This window comes from Nyctereutes procyonoides, unplaced genomic scaffold, assembly GCF_905146905.1.
Source record: "Nyctereutes procyonoides isolate TBG_1078 unplaced genomic scaffold, NYPRO_anot_genome, whole genome shotgun sequence".
NCBI lineage: Eukaryota > Metazoa > Chordata > Mammalia > Carnivora > Canidae > Nyctereutes > Nyctereutes procyonoides.
In genome coordinates, this window is record NW_026575134.1 from 7,848,444 (window position 1) to 7,865,609 (window position 17,166).

Sequence of the window (17,166 nt, forward strand, 5' to 3'; positions counted from 1 at the left end):
ACGGTGGGCAAAAATAAGTTTTAGAATTCCTTTTCGTTAAGAATGTATAGCAACCAACGAAGATAACTCTGAATTATGTCACTATTGGCTCAAAACCTCCGTCTGTGGTCACAGCATAAAAAAGGGGGGCTCTGTTTGGTGCACCCTGAAGGCATATGAGAGGCTCAGGTTTACAGATTGTTGAGAGTAGAAGAATCACAGGAAATTGCTTCTGTTTCCTGTGGCTTCTGGTTCTCAAAGCACACACCGAAGGCGGCGGACTGGGGGGTGGTGCTGAGACCTGGGCCCACAGCAGTTCTCGACGTGGTATTTCCAATAACACACTCCTCCAACAAATATTTATTGAGCATTTACTATGTGCTGGGCACTGTTCCAGGCACTGGAAATACATCAGTGGAACAGAATCAATAAAAACCTCTGCCTGCGTGGACTTTACCTTCTCACGGGGAGGCAGACCATAAATCGGAAAGCCTGTGCAGAGTGTGCTGCGTTCCTGTGATGAGGGCCGTGGGGAGGATGGAGCGGCAGGGCCGGGGCTGAGGAGGCTAGACTATAAATGGGTGGTGGGTCTCACTGAGGAGGCGACACTCGCAGAAAGGCTTGAAGGGGGTCCAACCATCCCAGCTTAGGGACACCCCCCCCCAGATGAAAACCACGCGTCCCCGGCTGCATGGCCCACATTGTTCAGCCTCTGGGTGGCCTTTGTCTTTACGGCACTGGCTCTGCTCGTCCTTCAGGTGCTGCTGGGACCAGGTGGCATGTGTCCCCCGCCCGCACCCCGCCGTGTCGGGTCTCCGTGATCCTTGGGTGCCCCCCCTTTTCCATCCTGTCTTGCTAGCCACTCAGATGCTGGTGACCGGGCTGCAGATCCTCGGGGGCAGTCTTTGCATGTCTGGCCCTGCACGACGCCTCCACCAAAGGCTGTTGTGTTCCCCAGAAGGGAATTTTGCAGACAGCTTGGGAGAATCACCAAGGGTTTAAAGGCTCAAGGGGCCTGTGATTGATGGGACGCTTTGGGGACTTACAGGCGGGCCACTTGCCCTCCTGAAGCTCGCACTGCCCCCTGTGGCTCCCCCTCCTGCTCCCCCACAGCTTCCTACAGCCCAGAAGCTGTCACTGGAGGAGGCCACCTGCTGGTCTGCACCCAGCACACCCACCCTGTGCGCCCCGTGGCCTTGGCAGGCAGGGTCCTCTCCCCCGCCTCCTTGCCCTCCACCATCCAGCTCGCCTGCCTGTGTCCTCCGCACACTCTCCGTGGGTCAGACTCGTCCAATTGGGCTTCATGACTTCCTTCAAGTTTTTGGGAGGGCTGATTGGACGCAATGGGGGTAGGGAAGGGGACTGCCGTCGTGCCTCAGCTGCCACCTTTCTTAGATCCCTGCGTCTTCAGGCCTGTCTCCTCTTGGATCTCCTGCTGGAGATGTCCCGGGGGGCACTTCCAGTGTGCCCCATCCCAAACAGAAACATGATCGCTCACAAATTCTCCCAGAATCTTTCAAGCGAGAGACTTCCTCATCACCTATTATTACCCCTCTCTCTAATTCACCGTCGCAAATGATCCCACAGTGTCTCCCCATTGGCCCTTTCTCTCCATCCTCTTCTTGGTGACCTGGGGTGGGGGGGTGCCCTGGAGCAGTCAGCACCTTTCGTGATTTTGCTCCAGCCTGGGTGTGTAGCACTCGTCCCTCCAAAGTACATCCTCCCCGCTCCCTCGTTTGCCCTTCCCGTATTACACACACACACACACACACACACACACACACACACACACGTGCCCTTACTCCATGCTGGGTGGGGTTGGCCAACATCCTGCTCTCCCTTGATCCTGGACCTCTGTAGCTTTAGTCCCTCCTCCGGGATACACTTTTCTCTGTGACAGCTTTCCTCTTTATTCTCGATTCAGCTCATGTACCTGCTTGCAAAGCCTTCCCTGACTTTGCTCTGTTATGTGTCCCATTTTACTTAGACCACCTATTTCCCACTCGCCCCATGTCAAATATCATCCTCTCAGACCCAGTGGCCATGCCTTACATTCCTTTTGCTCCCACCGTACAAGTGAACGAATTCCTACGTTGTCATCGTCTGGGCCAATGTCCTTGGTGTAAACTCTAGGCCTTGATACTAACTTGATCAAGAAAATCGGGATCTACGGATGGGGTAGTCAGTGTGTGCCCATATGGCATAGGGTAGTTTATGCTTCCGTGCTCATACCTGCTGGCGATAAGGGATGAAGGTGTTTCAGAGGGTTGCCTGCCGTACACCAGGGTGAGTAAGTTAAGAGTTCATTGCCGCGGAGCAGAATAGTCCCGCACATTGAAAAGCTTGCTGAAGTAGAGATGTCTTGGGGCTTCCCCTCCATCCTGTGTTGGTGAGACACACCTGGGAAAGCCTTGGGCACTGGCTGCTAGTTTTCTACGAGGTGGGGCTGGGAGGCAAGGAAGAGGGTCATGCATTCTTTGGGGTAGCTTGCTTTTTAATTCCAAAGGTGTCCATGATGTGAAAGCTGATTTTTTAAGCAGTGCTCCTTTCTGCATTCCTGCAGCCAGCCTTGGACGAAATCCAATGGACATGTCTTACTCAATCTTGCCTCTTCAGAGTTTAGCACAGTAACCGTGATATCATAAATAAGCATTGAGTTAATAGTGAATGAATGAGTCAGCTCAGCGGGGACGTGTGGGCAGATTTCCAAGTGGATAATTTCACCCGTTCACCTGCCTTCTTCCTTTCTTCCAAGAGCTCTTGAGGTTTGCCCGGGTTTGTGTCATTAGCAGCTCCCGCCCCTTCTTTGCACACATGTACACACACTCAGTGAACCTCCTTTTGACTCTGAAGGAAGACCCCTAGCGCTTTTCATGCAGGAATCTCCCCTGGCAATGCAATGGGCAGAAACCCTCGGGGGCGACGATTGGCCTGGGCCGGCATCAGAACAACTCTTCGGCCTCATATCTTCAAAGGATTCCAGAAAAAAAAAAAAAAAAAAAGAGTCCTGACTTTTCTCCAAAGATTAAAAATAATTGTCACTTGAAATTCAAATACATTTTTACTGTTATTATTTCAACAAATATTTTAGTCCTCGACATTATGATTTAGAAACTTGTAAGACAAGTGTGCAAGTTTAAAAAGCAGGCAAGTTTAAGGGATGGTTATTGTAATGTTCAGAGTCAGTCTTCAGGGATGTGGAGGGAGCACGGTCACTTTTATAAGGGCCGTGAAGACAGAAACCACCCATTCAAGTCAGATCGCATCTGTCACTCATCTTTGTTGATTTTATTCTTGAATTTCAAGTTTTCTCCCAGCCACGCTGTATATTCACGGTCTTGACAAAGAGCAGGGCCTGTATGCTCAGGTTCCATGTGGATTGCCAAGATCGTAAAAATCATGAAATAATTAAAGGCTAAAATTGAGTAACTTCTAGATAATGGAGCTCTTAATATCGGTCGTTCCAAACAGGAAAAGTTCACAACTACTTTTGCATTCGGGGAGACTTTAAAATTGAGTCTCCCTTGTTCTACGTAGAATAGTCATTGTGTGTGTGTAAGCATGAAACATCTTAAAATTAGAAGTGCAAGGGGCCCTGTTACAATCGTATTTATATTATTGTACCAAATCCAACCTACCTTTTAAAGTTTTATAACAAAAGAAAGGATTGTTTTGACAATGGGTTGAAGAGTAGAACTGCTCTCTAAATACTAGCAGGAATTATTATTATACAGAGAAACTACCCATTAACCTTCTTTTCTCTTCATGGCAGAAATCCAAGCCCACAAGGTGGGAGGATTTTAATCCTCTGGGACACAGTTCGGCTTCTGAAATCTTTAATTTGGCGATCTGTGCCATTGCTGTGGACAGTAATGCTTTCCAGATATCCTGGATTCGTAGAAATGATCCATCCGTATGAGTGACTAATTCATGTGGGTCCTGGGAAAGGTTGCATTTTGTGGCCACCTTTCCTGGGCCCTCTTGGTCTTGCTGTACTCCCGGTCTAGAACCAGCTGAGGAACAGGAAAGCAGGGCTTTCACTGTGTCTTCGGAGTTCATGGTGTGACCAGAAACCTTGGCGCTCACTGTATTTGGTGGATTGGCTCATGGCAAAAAGACAAAAAAAAAAAAAAAAAAAAAAAAGAAAAGAAAGAAAATGTGTTTCGGAGGTTTCGTTTTCCAAACGATTTCATCCTGTGATTATACAACTACAATCATCTTGCCTGTCTGCCAATAGGATTCTTCTTATTTCTAGAAAGGATGCTACTAAATCCTCACTTGCTTGACGCTTCGTATTTTTTCTTTTTGGACACGAGGCCCCCCAGTCCATTTACTTAAGAACCGTTTATGTTCTTACTGTGACTGAAACAAAAGTTGGTGTTTAAAAGAATAAGATGAAAAGTAAAATGAACCCAGTAATATGTAGGAAGGATGTCAGCGATCTTAGGTTGCTTGAAGGATGTGATAAAACCATCTTACCTCTGTTTTTAAAATCTCGGTGGGATTTAAATGCTGGCTCTTCCAGAAAAAAAAGTTCTCAGAAGTTGTTGTTGTTTTTTAACAAAACGCACCTATTAAAATGTGAGAGAATCTTAAAAGAGAAGGGTGAGTTACACTGATGTTTTGTAAAATAATTTAGAAGTGAGAGAACAAAACGGTAAGAGAAAGTGTTACACTTTTTACAAGGAATTAGAGGCCCTTAACCCACTGTCAAGAATGAGGATGTTCTGTTTTCACCAAAGTAATGTAAATCAGTCAGCTAATCCATATTAATGGTTACATTTTGCTTTTTAAAAATTCCTCTCAAAAAAATGAAATAAAATAAAATAAAAAATTCCTCTCGAAAACTAAAATTTTCTAAGGTTTGGGGTCATCTGAACATTCAGCCAGTATACTGTTCTTATGGGTACACGATTTAGACTCAGGACCACATGCATTTCTCGAGGGGCCGGAGATACCGCCTCCGTTGATGATATCACAGATTAGACACTTAAAACCTAGTAATTTTGTAATCCAAGGTACCAACAAAACCAAAACTATAGAAGTTCTGAATTGACTGTACTTTATTTCCCATGAGGTTTTAGTAAATGTTCATGGTCCCCGCTTTTTTTTTTTTTTTTTGGAGGGAGGATGGGGGTTAACATCTTTATTAACACATAATTCATATACCATGTGTGAAGTGAACAAGATAGCCACTACACTACAGAAATCCTAATTCACATACCGTGTGATTCATCCATTTAAAGGATACAGCTCAGTGTATTTTGATATATGCACAGAGTTGTTGGACAACCATCCCCTCAATCAATTTTACTACATTATCACTGTCCCCCCAGAGAAACCCCACTTCCAGGCTCTTCTCAGCCACAGGGAACCACTGGTCTACCTTCCTTCCATATAGACTTGCCCGTTGTAGGCATTCGTATAGATGGAATCATACAATCTGTGTCCTTTTGTGACCACCCTCTTTTACTTAGCATGGCCTAGCAGGTGCCCTTCCTTTTTACACACTGGTTCTTCGTGGGAATGTGCTGGAGCTCCAGTGCAGTGGAGCACATGTCCTCCCTACGGGGCTGGGGTTGGGTGCAGTTAATTCCCATTCTCCGAATCCAACATTGTGAAGCCCTCTCTTCAGACATTTACTTTCTTAAAGAATTTTGTCTTTCTTACACACAAAAGAAAGTGGTTTTGTTACCGATTTGTACCTAGAAACAAGATTTGATTACCTGTCTGTGAGAGGGACTCCATTTATTTATTCCTTCTTAACCAGGAAGCGGGTTTTTTTTTTTTTTTTTTGCTTTTCATCTCAGCCTAATTCTTAATATCTGCAAACCAGAAAGAAGAAAATATTTTATTTTTATAAAGAGAATGGTGTTTGTGCCCAAAACCTTGAGTCCGTTTGGTATTTTTCTGCGTAATTCTTAGTTGTATCAGAAAACTGAAGGGTACCTGGATACTTTTATAAGCCAGCACGGATTCAAGCAGTTGTGTTGGGAGGTCTTCACGGAGGTCCCTCCCACAGAAAGCATCACACTGTAAATACTATTAGGAAGTTTGATGGGTGCCAACAAAACCATTTGAATTATTTTATTTATCTCAAATTAAAGTGCATATAGAGATAAAGGACCTATTTCAGCCCTAGGAGTCTATGGTTGCTGCTTTTTTTCTGCTTTTGCTGAGTTGAAGCTGTTAGGAATCCAAATGTAGTGTGTCCCTAATAGAATCTCATGACAGCTGTACAACTTTTCAGAAATGGCACATGCATCAAATACACATAACAAGAAGGTGTATGTATGCCCCCTTTCAGATGGAAAGTTTTGAAGGATTTTTCTTGCCTAGTTTCTTATCAGCAAACAATTTCAGTTTCTCTCTCAAACCAGCTTGAATGTAAACTAAGCTTTAATCCATTATAAATTATTTTTTCCTCTTTCTCTTTTGCAGAAATATCTCTGAATGACTAAGAGATAGTACCAGTGACTCTTGAACAATATGGATTTGAACTGCGTGGGTCCACTTATATGTGGATTTTTTTTATAAATACAGTACAACACTGTAAATATATTTTCTCTTCCTTATGATTTAATAACATAATATGCAAAATATGTGTTAATCAACTGTGAAAATTATCAGTAAGGCTTTTAGTCAACAGCAAGCTAATAGTAGTTAAGTTTGGGGGGAGTCAAAACTTAACATGCAGATTTTTTTTGATGCATAGGGTGTCAGCGCCCCTCATTCCTTGTTCAAGGGTCAACTATAATAAATGTATACTATAAAATCAGGAAGCCAATTGAAAAGTGAGCTTATTTCAAGTCGTTTACTTGCTTATATCCCATCCTCTGCCAAAATAGGCAGCTTTTTAAAAATATATTTTCTCAGCAAATCCTTAAAATTGCAAATTATTGAATTCCACTAAACATACTGACTCAAGCCTCGTTTATGAGCTCACCTGGTGGCAATGTGAAAAGATTTTAAAAGAAGCATTTCTAGTTTCTGGGAAGGCAAGGTTTCCGTTTCATTTCCTTCAGTTTTAAAATAAAATCTGTGGCCTCAAATTGTAGAGTATTCATGGGTTAAGATACAGAGAAATGGGGACGCCTGGGTAGCTCAGGGGTTGGGTATCTGCCTTCTGCTCAGGGGGTGATCCCAAGGTCCTGGGATCGAGTCCCACATCAGGCTCCTTACAGGGAGCCAGCTTCTCCCTCTGCCTGTGTCTCTGCCTCTCTCTGTGTGTCTCTGGTGAATAAAGTATTTTTAAAAAGACAGAAAAATGTAGCAATAGGATGAGTCAGAAATAAAACTAAGTGTCCAGCAGGCATCCGACGGCTTCTTTGAACCCAAGCACCTGCAAGCCGGTCCCAGGGTCTTGAGCATTCATATATGAAACACACCACTCTCCAGGTCTTTATTTCCTCTCCTGTCAGAGCACCAGTACTCTAAGTGTGTGTGTGTACATGCATGTGTGTGTGCACACGTGCAGGGGTGCTCGTACACGGGTGATCCCATCCCCTGGGGTATTGGTCTACTGGAGGCTGTGCTCTTTGCTTGTACACGGACCCTGGGCCATGAAACATCAGGGTACTTTGTAGAAGCTTTTGCAACTGGTGACAAAGTTCAAAACAGCAGAAACGGGCAGAAAGCCAGGGCTTTCTTTTATATATATTTTTTAATTTCTATTTATTTATTTATTTATTTATTTATTTATTTATTTATTTATTTATTTATTTATTTTGTAAGAGATCAGTTTATGGTAAACGGTATGGGACAGACCGGGAAGGTACCATGGCCCACAGTAATGAGCTTCCCAGGAATAGACTGACAGACTTACAAGCAAACAGAGGGACAGGGAAACAACGCCAAATGGCTGAGAGACCCAGGCCCAGCCTCGGTGACTGTACCTCGGCCCCAGTTCCAGTTTTGCCCTGGGAACCTGGGGGATGAGCAGGACCCACAGGTGCCTCAGTTCTTGTAAGGCTCCCATCTCCTCACTCCCTCCCGTCCCCTACTAGCAGGCTGGGACTTCTCACATGTAGTGTATTTCCAGGGCTAGGGAATGGTTGGTCTGGGGGTGGGAAGGCAGGGGCCTGGGTAGTACAGGGTTAGCAGCGTGTGCAGAGGGGAGCACGTGGGGTTGGTGGCCAGCGCGGAGCCTGAGCGCTCCTTGGTGCTGGTCTTGACCTTTGCATCACCAACTTCCCTTCTGCATGTGGACGAGCTGCCTGATTTGGGGAGGGAAGGGACTTGGCTCAGCGAGGCATTGCCTGTCCACGTGCTGGGGCTGCAAGAAGCTGCGAGAAGCTTCGAGGGAGCAGCTGAGCTGAGCTAGGAGACTTGTGCTGAGCGCAAAGCGGGGGGAATGGGAGACACCGGGGAAGCCAGAGGGCGCTTCCAGGGATGGCGAACCCCTTGAACAGCCGCCGCTTTATTGGGAGAGCCGGAGCAGTGGGCGCCCGACAGAGGGGCCAGCAGGTGCACAGAACTGGCCGCGCCCTCCCTCCAGGGAGACCACGGGGCAGCCGGAGGGGACTCTCCCAGCTTGGTCTAGCCCACCGTGGCCTCCGATTAGCCGGGGTCTGTCCTCCCGCAGCGCCGGTCTCCAGGAAGGACGCTGCCTCGACCTCCCTCTGTGCCCCGGGCTCCCCCGGCTGCCATGGTGTGCTGTGGGCACCCGAGAGGTTCGATGTGTTCGCCAGGTGCCCGACGAAACGCTACGGTCCCGCTTGGAAGGGGGGGCAGGTGGAGAAGCAGTGCGGGGCCCGGCCGTCCCGGTCCCGGGGCTGCTGCACGACGGCGCGTCCCCGGCCCCGTGTTCAGGCGGGGAGGGCAGGAGCGGCCCCGCCGAGGGACTGGGCTGCAGCCCTGTAATTTACTCCATCTATCTCTTTCTGGAGCTTGGGCCGCTGGCAAATTGCATGTCTTTGTGTTGGATTAGTTTGGACTTTAATCATGCATTATTTTCCCTCCAATTAAATTATTTATATATTTGATTAACGTTTTCACTGCTAGGAAGTCAAATGTTCAATGGAACCACAAATAAACACATGCCCATTGAATTTCAGGCCGGCTTCACCTGGGAGCATGCTGTCGGTGGAATGCTAAGAATCTGCTGTGCGGAGGCTCCTCAGCTACCTGGGATTTGGGCGTGAGCAAACTCCACCAGGTCCTAGGAGCACAGAGGGGTTGGGGTGGCAGGAGTCTCTGGCCTCCCTCCCTCCCCTGACTTAGTCTAGGATCCTGACTGGTTTCCTTCCTGTAGTTTTTGGGTCTTTTTTTTTTTTTTTTTCTTTTTCTTTTCCCTAGCACTCAAACCTCCATTCCTCAAATATTGCTCCCTCAGGCTTGACCAGCCTGACCAAGGAAGTCAGGGGCCCTGCTAGCCCAAGAAGGAAACTGAAATCCCTTCGCCAGGGGTGAGCAAACCCGTGGCCCGCAGGCCAGGTCTGACCCCCTGCTTGTTTTTGCACAGCCCGTGAGCGGAGAATGGTTCTTGCGGTTTTAGATGGTTGAAAACTATTTTTTAAGAATATTTCTTGACATGTGAAATGTTCAGTGTCAAAGATAAACAGCTGCACCCATTCATTTACACGTTGTCTATGGCTGTTCGCCTAAAACAGCCGCAGGGTTTGAGTACCTATGACCTTTCGGCCCGCAAAGCCTTAAAATACTTCCTGTCTGGCTCTTTACAAAAAAAGTTTGCCAACGCCTGATCTAGTTCATCGCCCAGATTTAACAGATGAGAAAAATTAAGGTTCAAGTAGGAGAAGTGACCTGTCCAGGGGTACACAGCTCATCAGAAGCTGGTCTGGGGGGCATCTTCCCATGCCCACCCCATGTTCTTCCCACCGTAGCCTAGGGCCTGCCCTAACGTGAGCCCTCCGTGACCACTCGCTGCAGAGGCCAAAGCAGCTTGTGAAAGGAGGGTAAATAGGACACAGGGACATGCAAAGTCTATGATGTCTTGGAATTTCAATTTTCACTCAAAATCTAGAGTCAGGAAATATCTTAAGCCTACAGTGCATTTGAACTACCCAAGTAGGCAGAAAGATGTCCTCGTATTTCTCTAGAGTAATTGATTACATCCTGTGCTCAGCACCAGGACCTGGTCCCTGCCGGCCGGGGGTGGGGGGTGGGGGGTGTCAGAATCTCATTTCAGGAAAAATAATTTGTGGTCTCCATCCAAGTTTGCACTCAGGAGCAGTTTCAGAAAATTACAAAAGCCTGTTGGGTGGAACTCAGGTCTCCTGTACAGGGGCCGAGAGGAAAACCCACCCCTGGACGCTGACCTTTCTAGAAGTGAGGTCGCTCCTACGGCCTAGTGCAGGTTCTTCTGCGTTCCTCCCCGCGTGGAGACGGCTGGCTGACCCGCATGGGGTTCTTGGCTTGGAATTTTCAGATGTCCCAGAGGCCAAGCTCGACGAGAGTTGGCGAGGAATAACTCTGAAGTGGGGTCTTCTGGTACCTGCGCTCTTGTCAGCATCTTGTCCGTTCTCTCCTCTGCCTTTGCAGTGGGTCCCACCTACACCTTCGTAGGCAGCTTCTCAAACTTCCCAGCCATCGGTTGAAACCTCTGCTTGAGAGCCTTCTGTCGCTCTTCCAGCCAGGTGTGCACCTGAGAGGACTAGCGGGGTGTTGGCTTCTCCTCCGTCGCCTCACCCGGAGGAGCAGACCCCTTCCCTCTCCTCCCAGAGGGGACCTCCGGCGTCCTGGGGAGGGGAACACAGCAGAGTCTCTGACTTCACTGACCGCCCTTGGCACCTCCCCTGTCGGTCATTCCAGTCCCCCTGAGTGAGGGCAGTTAGCTGGGTTCCCCCTGCTTGGGGGCAGGCGTCCCAGGGCTGCTCTCTGCAGGTCGTATCCTGCAGTCTGGCTGCCCATCTGGCTCTGCACGCAGCATCGTAGGTGGGCGCAAGCTGGGCCCCCTCAGCAGCACCCACCCAGCCCGTGGAAACTCATGCCTCCTTACTGCGCCGGGCCGTGGCTGTGCTGCGTGCCCCCTGTGTCTGCTAGGCCCATCCTGTCCTGCCATGCGTGTTCCTCACCCTGTTCCTCAGAGGCACCACTCTTCTGCATTGGTGACCCTTTCTCCCCACACCCTTCCTATCTGCACACCTGGCAGGCCTCTACTCATCGCTCAGGTCCTACCACAAACGCCCCTTCATTGAAGAATCTGACCCTGCTCTTCGGTGTGACACATGGATTTGAGCCCCCCTGTTAATTATTTTTAGAAAACCTTCTTCCTTCCTTTCATGACACTGATCACAACGATAATCGTATAGTAATTTGAGGCATTATCTGCTTGGCTCCGGTGGACTGTCGTTTCCTTAGGAGAGGAAGCACGTCCGTCTGGTTCCCCAGCGCAGGGCCTGGTGTGGAGTGGACCTCACTATGCATGAGTAAATGCATGACAGACAAGTGGAATGCTGCAGTCACATACCGTACAGCAAGCATTGATTCATCAATGAGGAAAAGTGTTTGTAGAACACTGGAGACTCAGCTCAAATGCAACATCCACTCAGGAAACTCTAGATTTTCTAGCTCATACACCCGGTGATCCCGCACATCTCCTCTTGGAGACCTGGGGATCTTGGATGACAAGCACCTGGTTCTCTCTTCAGGCAGTGTGCACGCGGGACAAAAAAGAGTGCACTCGCCAGTGTTGCCTTATTCTACCCGCCAAGGTAGAGTTCGCGTTTGGCTATCACTCAAATCCTTCTCAACTCTTGATAGCGTATTATCGTAAAGTGATAGAACACGTTACATTAAAATCGTATTGTATGGACACTAGGCGAAATGAAGCTGAGTCAAGATAAGCAGAAGCATCAAATTCAATCTGCTTTTGTCCAGTGAGACTTCAGTTTGCCACGTGAGTCCAATCAACTCAGCAAATATTTACTGAGGACCTGCCAGGTGCCAGGGACACGGGCCAGCTGCTGAGAATACAAAGCTAAAGGATGTGGGTCCTGTCCATCCTCCAGGACTAGGCTCAGGCCCGGTTCCGCTTTTGCTCTCCAGCTCGACCTAGCTCCCTCCTTCCTTCCCCCCTCCCTCCCTCCTTCCCACCCTTTCCCCCTGTGTTTTCAAGTACATCCATCCAAGGAGTCTGTTTCCAACAGCTTGGGAAACAGCGAGCCAAGAATAGTTTGTAATGGAATGGACTCATGTGAATGGCAGTCGTCTGCGTGTCACGGGGGCTTCCAGGCTGGGTCCCCGGCGTACCTTGGGACAGTCCTGGCTGCTGCACGTGGGCTGCAGAGATGCACTTGAAGCTGAAATGTAAAGATTGTATGTTGTCCCCTGTCCAGGACCTCTCTTCTCTTCGTACCCTTAGGTGCGCTGCATAACTTTAAGAGCTGCGAGTACTCAGAACAGTTGGCTTTTTATAGGAAACCCTCATCTGTGTGTCCTGTGCTGCTGTACCGTTGGGAGCCTGGGCTATCCCGTGTGGTTTCCTTGGAAGCAGGTGGAGCTTCCGAGGACCCGGGTTGTCTCCCCCTGGGCTCTGCTCAGTCCCCACCCTCCTGTGTGCTCCGGCTCTCCGGGGGCTGTTGAAGAAGCAGAGGGTTCATGTAACTGCCTTCCTCTGCCCTCTCCCTATTTTCAAGTCCAAAAAGCAGAAGAAACATCATTTTTCCCTGCAGCAGTAGGCCCCCTCCTGGAGGAACCGGGAAGGGCAGACTCAGGATGCAACCTCCAGGCCCCCAGAGACCTTGCACCGGGGAGCCACAGCCTAAGCAAGATAGTAATTAAACGTCCTGTCACTACCATGCAGGGCATGGAATCCAAGGGGGGCTTTCCCCTGGTGCACGGATTCACTTGTGGTGTCTTTCTATGGACGTTCGAGAAAGTGCTTCATTTAAGGAGCGGGGTAGCCCGAAAGTAAAACCAGCAGGATCAACCCAGGACACTGAGTGGACATTTAAATCACATCATCATCCTATTTAAATTGACTTCAATTTGACCCAAGTCGAGAACCTTCTCTTCCTGGGGCGCTTCTGTAGGTTTCTAGTGTCTTCCCATCCAACACTTGAGGTGTGACTCCCAAGGAACCAAATAAAGAATGGTTCTAGGGGGACCCCTGGATGGCTCAGCAGTTTAGCACCTGCCTTTGTCCCAGGCCGTGGTCCTGGAGTCCTGGGATCGAGTCCCGCATCGGGCTCCCTGTGTGGAGCCTGCTTCTCCCTCTGCCTGTGTCTCTGCCTCTCTCTCTGTCTCTTTCTCTCTCTCTCTCTCTCTCTGTCTCTCATGAATAAATAAATAAAATCTTAAAAAAAATAAAATAAAAAAAAGAATGGTCCTAAAACTTTGAATTAACAAGGTGCTCAGGGAAATTCATCTTCATTTTATTTTATTTTTTTCATCTTCATTTTAAAAACGAAGTTAAGAGAGTTCTCGAAGCTGGAAAAAACCTTAGAGCCTACGTAAGCCGTCCCTGTGTTGTGTGCACGGAGAAGGCTAAGATTCTGATGAGATCCTGAGACTAGTGTTCTGTGGGTCTCCTGGTTCTCGTCAGTTGGGTTCGTTCGTCCCTGATTATTATCCAAGAAAAAACTCCCACTAACTGGAACTAAAGCGTGGTTAGAGAAAGCACTTTGGTTTTTGTTACTCCCTGTCACAGAATGACGCGTGTGCACGTGTATGCGTGTGTGTATGCGTGTGTGCATGCGTGTTCACTTCAGCCGCACTGCTAACCTGAGGCCTAGAGTGCCTGAGAGCAGGGAAGTGCCCCTGCTGACCTTGACACACACCCCCCCCCCCCCCCCCCCGTGGCAGGTGGAAGAGGTGGAGGCCCAGCGAGGGCGCATGGGCTCCCGGGTCCACAGCTCCCCTCTTCAGAGCTACCTTTTCTGGGACCCCAGGCTTCCTCCAAATAGTGCCACTCCTGCTGCTTAGGAAGTATCCTTGCAGGGTTACTGAGAACAAATTTACTTAAGAAACATGCAAACTGGGGCACCTGCCTTCAGCTCAGTGGCAAGATCCAGGGGTCCTGGGGTCGAGTCTCGCATCCCGCTCTCCATGGGGAGCCTGCTTCTCCCTCTGCCTGTGTCTCTGCCTCTCCCTGTGTCTCTCATGAGTAAATAATTAAATTCTATTAAAAAAATACAAACTAAAAAATACAATAATCTGTAGGTGAAGTTATCAAATGTTCCTTCGGGCTTGGGGCGGGGGCACTTTCTGGCCTCCCTTCTTCTGCAGCCTTCAGAAAGGAGCCCTACGTCTCCATGTGCTTTCCTTTTCTTCTTCCAAACCCCAGCATATAAATAACGACCATATTCACGGCGAGAAGAAGGAGTTCGTGTGCCGGTGGATGGATTGCTCGAGGGAGCAGAAGCCCTTCAAAGCCCAGTACATGCTGGTGGTGCACATGAGGAGACACACCGGGGAGAAACCTCACAAATGCACTGTGAGTGTGCGGCGCAGGCTGTGGGCCCGGGGCTCCCGGGAGCCAGCACCTGTCCAGTTGGGGTTCAGGTTCCCCCAGCTTCTGCACACTGTGCTGATGGACCCAGCCGAGGGGGACCCGGCCAGAAGGTGGGCGGGCGGGGGGGGCAGGTAGGGGGTGGTCTGTGATGAATGCGGGGGGTTCTGAGAAGGGGGATTTCTGGAATGGGGGGAAATCCTGGTGCAGAAGGACCACTGACAGCCACACCTGGGGCGGACAGAAGAAGCGCCGGACCTGCACCGTCCAGCAGGGGAGCTGTGAGCCCCTTGTGCCCCTTGGGGGCTTTCAGGTCCTGGCCAAAGCAGCCAAGGCACTGATTTTTTCCATTTAATTTCTTTTTTTAAAATGTAATCATCAATAGCCTCTGGTGGCAAGTAGCTCCCACACTGGAAAGCGGAGTGGCCAGCGGCGGCCAGGGCGCACCGACAGGCCCTGGGAAGGAGCGCATGGCTACCTGCCCCAGCACAAGGGCCCATCACGCCCCAGGGCTCACAGGGCGAGGGGGGTGCCAGCTTTGACTTGAAACACTTAAGTCTATTGAAAAATAGAACCCGCATGACTTCAGGGTTTTTCTTTGCCTTCCCCCTGGGTCCCCATGGCCGGGTAGAGACCCACAAGACCCCAGGACTAAGCCTGGTGGCGCAGTGGCCACTGCTCAGCCCTGTACTTTACATCTTAAAGGCCCTTTACAAACGCGATCAAATTCCATGCCTTTGTATGGCCACAAACCCATATTAGTGAACTTTGTGCTGAATCTAAAATCAGTGGGAATTTGAGGAGATCAATGAGCAGATAATGAAACCCATTGTCCACATTGAGTGGTCTATTAAAAAAAAAAAAAAAAGAAAGAAAGAAAAAGGCCTCCAGGACTTTTTCCTAGCCCTGAAAACGCTGTCTCTTGAACTAAATGCAGAGTTTAGTGGACTTTTGTTCCTCGGTTTTGAAAAGCTGCTGACCCTCGAAATGTCAGTCTTTCATCAACGTTGAGGGAGCGCTAGGCATGAGCCGGGATTGTGTGGAATAATGCAGATTCTCCTGTTTTCCTCAGTTTGAAGGTTGTACAAAGGCCTACTCGAGACTAGAAAACTTGAAAACGCACTTGAGATCTCACACTGGAGAGAAGCCGTACGTCTGTGAGCACGAAGGTTGTAACAAGGCTTTCTCAAATGCCTCTGATCGCGCCAAGCACCAAAACAGGACGCATTCCAATGAGGTGAGGCTCGTCCACGAGACTAGAGACCGGGCCCAGAGCTCAGGGCAGAGACAAAGAGCCCTGGCGGCCCCGCATGAGGAAGCAAGGCCCATCCCGTTTCACTTCCTCTTGGCCATTCCCAGCGTGAGTGGGGCTCTGGGGCTGCAGGTGAAGGCCGGAGCCTCAGAGGTGGGGCCGCCTGAACGTGGGCCTGGTCTGGTGAGCAGTGCAGACCCCGGGGGAGCTTCCCGCCCCCGGTGAACAAGTCTCACGTTGATCAGAACTGCCACCTACTGGCCGAGCGGTGGGAGCGTTGAGCTTCTGCATTTCACCCACTGGCTCTGCCTGGAATGGCGGGAATCCACGCAGGGGATGACCGACCCCGTAAGCAGCGAGGGTAGATCAGAAGTTACGTGCTGACAGCTGACGGCTTACTGCTAAGACGGCCACTTCTGCCTGCCTTCCCCAGGTGCTGTCTTCAAATGCATTTATCCAAAAAGACTTTTACGGGGCAACCAGCCTGGGCTAAGCAGGATTTCCAGACATTCTGAATTCCGAAGGATCTTGGGAGCCATCCTCGGAAATCCAGAATGGTTTCTAGTCAGCCGTTTTAAGATGGCGCACTCAGTAAGGCTTCAGGGTTCTTGGGTGGTTCCTGCTGGGTTGCTGTTACTTGTAGATAGCTATCCGCCCAGAATTTCAGAGAGGCATGGAGATGACAATGATCTCAATGACAAATTATTTTTGCCCGTGTCTTCATGCACGCCTGCCTGCAGACTCCTCTCGGAAGGCCTAGCTCAAGCGCGGTCTTCTCAGTGAAGCCTTGCCTCGAACGAATCCAGAGGTGACCAAAAAAAAGATCCCCGCACTTTGCGTAGTGACGGGGTGTTTAGCCAGAATTGGTTAACGTGAGACATAGTTGTGCCCCCACTAAGTAGCTCGTCTGTTTGCTTGACATGTGTGAGACGAGGAGCCTTTGACGTGGCGCAGCAGCTCAGGAACCGTTGGTTTCAGCGTCCTCACCAGGTGTCCCTTCAGCTTAAGAGGCCGAGCGAAAACATCTCGAATGGGATGAACCACACTTTCTTAAAAATACACTCACACTTCAGCTGACATGCGCAGGTTCACACGCACAGACTGGTACGCCAGGGTCATGGCAGGAAAAGGAGACTTACGTCCTTTGGGATCTCTTATTATTAATCAACCGTTTGAGGATGCTTTAGGGGAGGTGCCACATCTCCATTTTTTTTTAATGTCAAAGATGCCTTTGCTACGTGCAGTGGTTGCAGGGTCATCCGTTATCTGTTACACTTGTTCTGTGCAAAGTTTTAGGGAGTCTAGGCAAAACCCATAACGATAGAAAGGAGATTAGTGATTGCCGGAGGCTGAGGGAGGGGAATAGGGGTGACTGCAAATCGGTACAGGATTTCTTTGGGGGACGTTGGAAATATTCTGGAGTTTGATTGATGGTGGTGACAGCTGCACAAGATTGTGGATGAACTACATGCCACTGAATTGTGCAATTTAAAAGGGTTATTTTTATGGCATGTGAGTTGTA

At 49.2% G+C, this 17,166-nt stretch overlaps 1 protein-coding gene across 2 annotated transcripts in view; it reads left to right on the forward strand.

The window, feature by feature from the left end:
* Nucleotides 1-17,166, forward strand: part of GLI3 (GLI family zinc finger 3) — a 269,486-nt gene that overhangs the window by 237,040 nt on the left and 15,280 nt on the right. For both annotated transcript variants that reach the window (XM_055301317.1, XM_055301318.1), the window contains exons 11-12: nucleotides 14,228-14,377; nucleotides 15,465-15,629. In XM_055301317.1, the coding sequence (XP_055157292.1) occupies nucleotides 14,228-14,377; nucleotides 15,465-15,629 (315 nt within the window). The remainder of the gene's footprint in view (nucleotides 1-14,227; nucleotides 14,378-15,464; nucleotides 15,630-17,166) is intronic.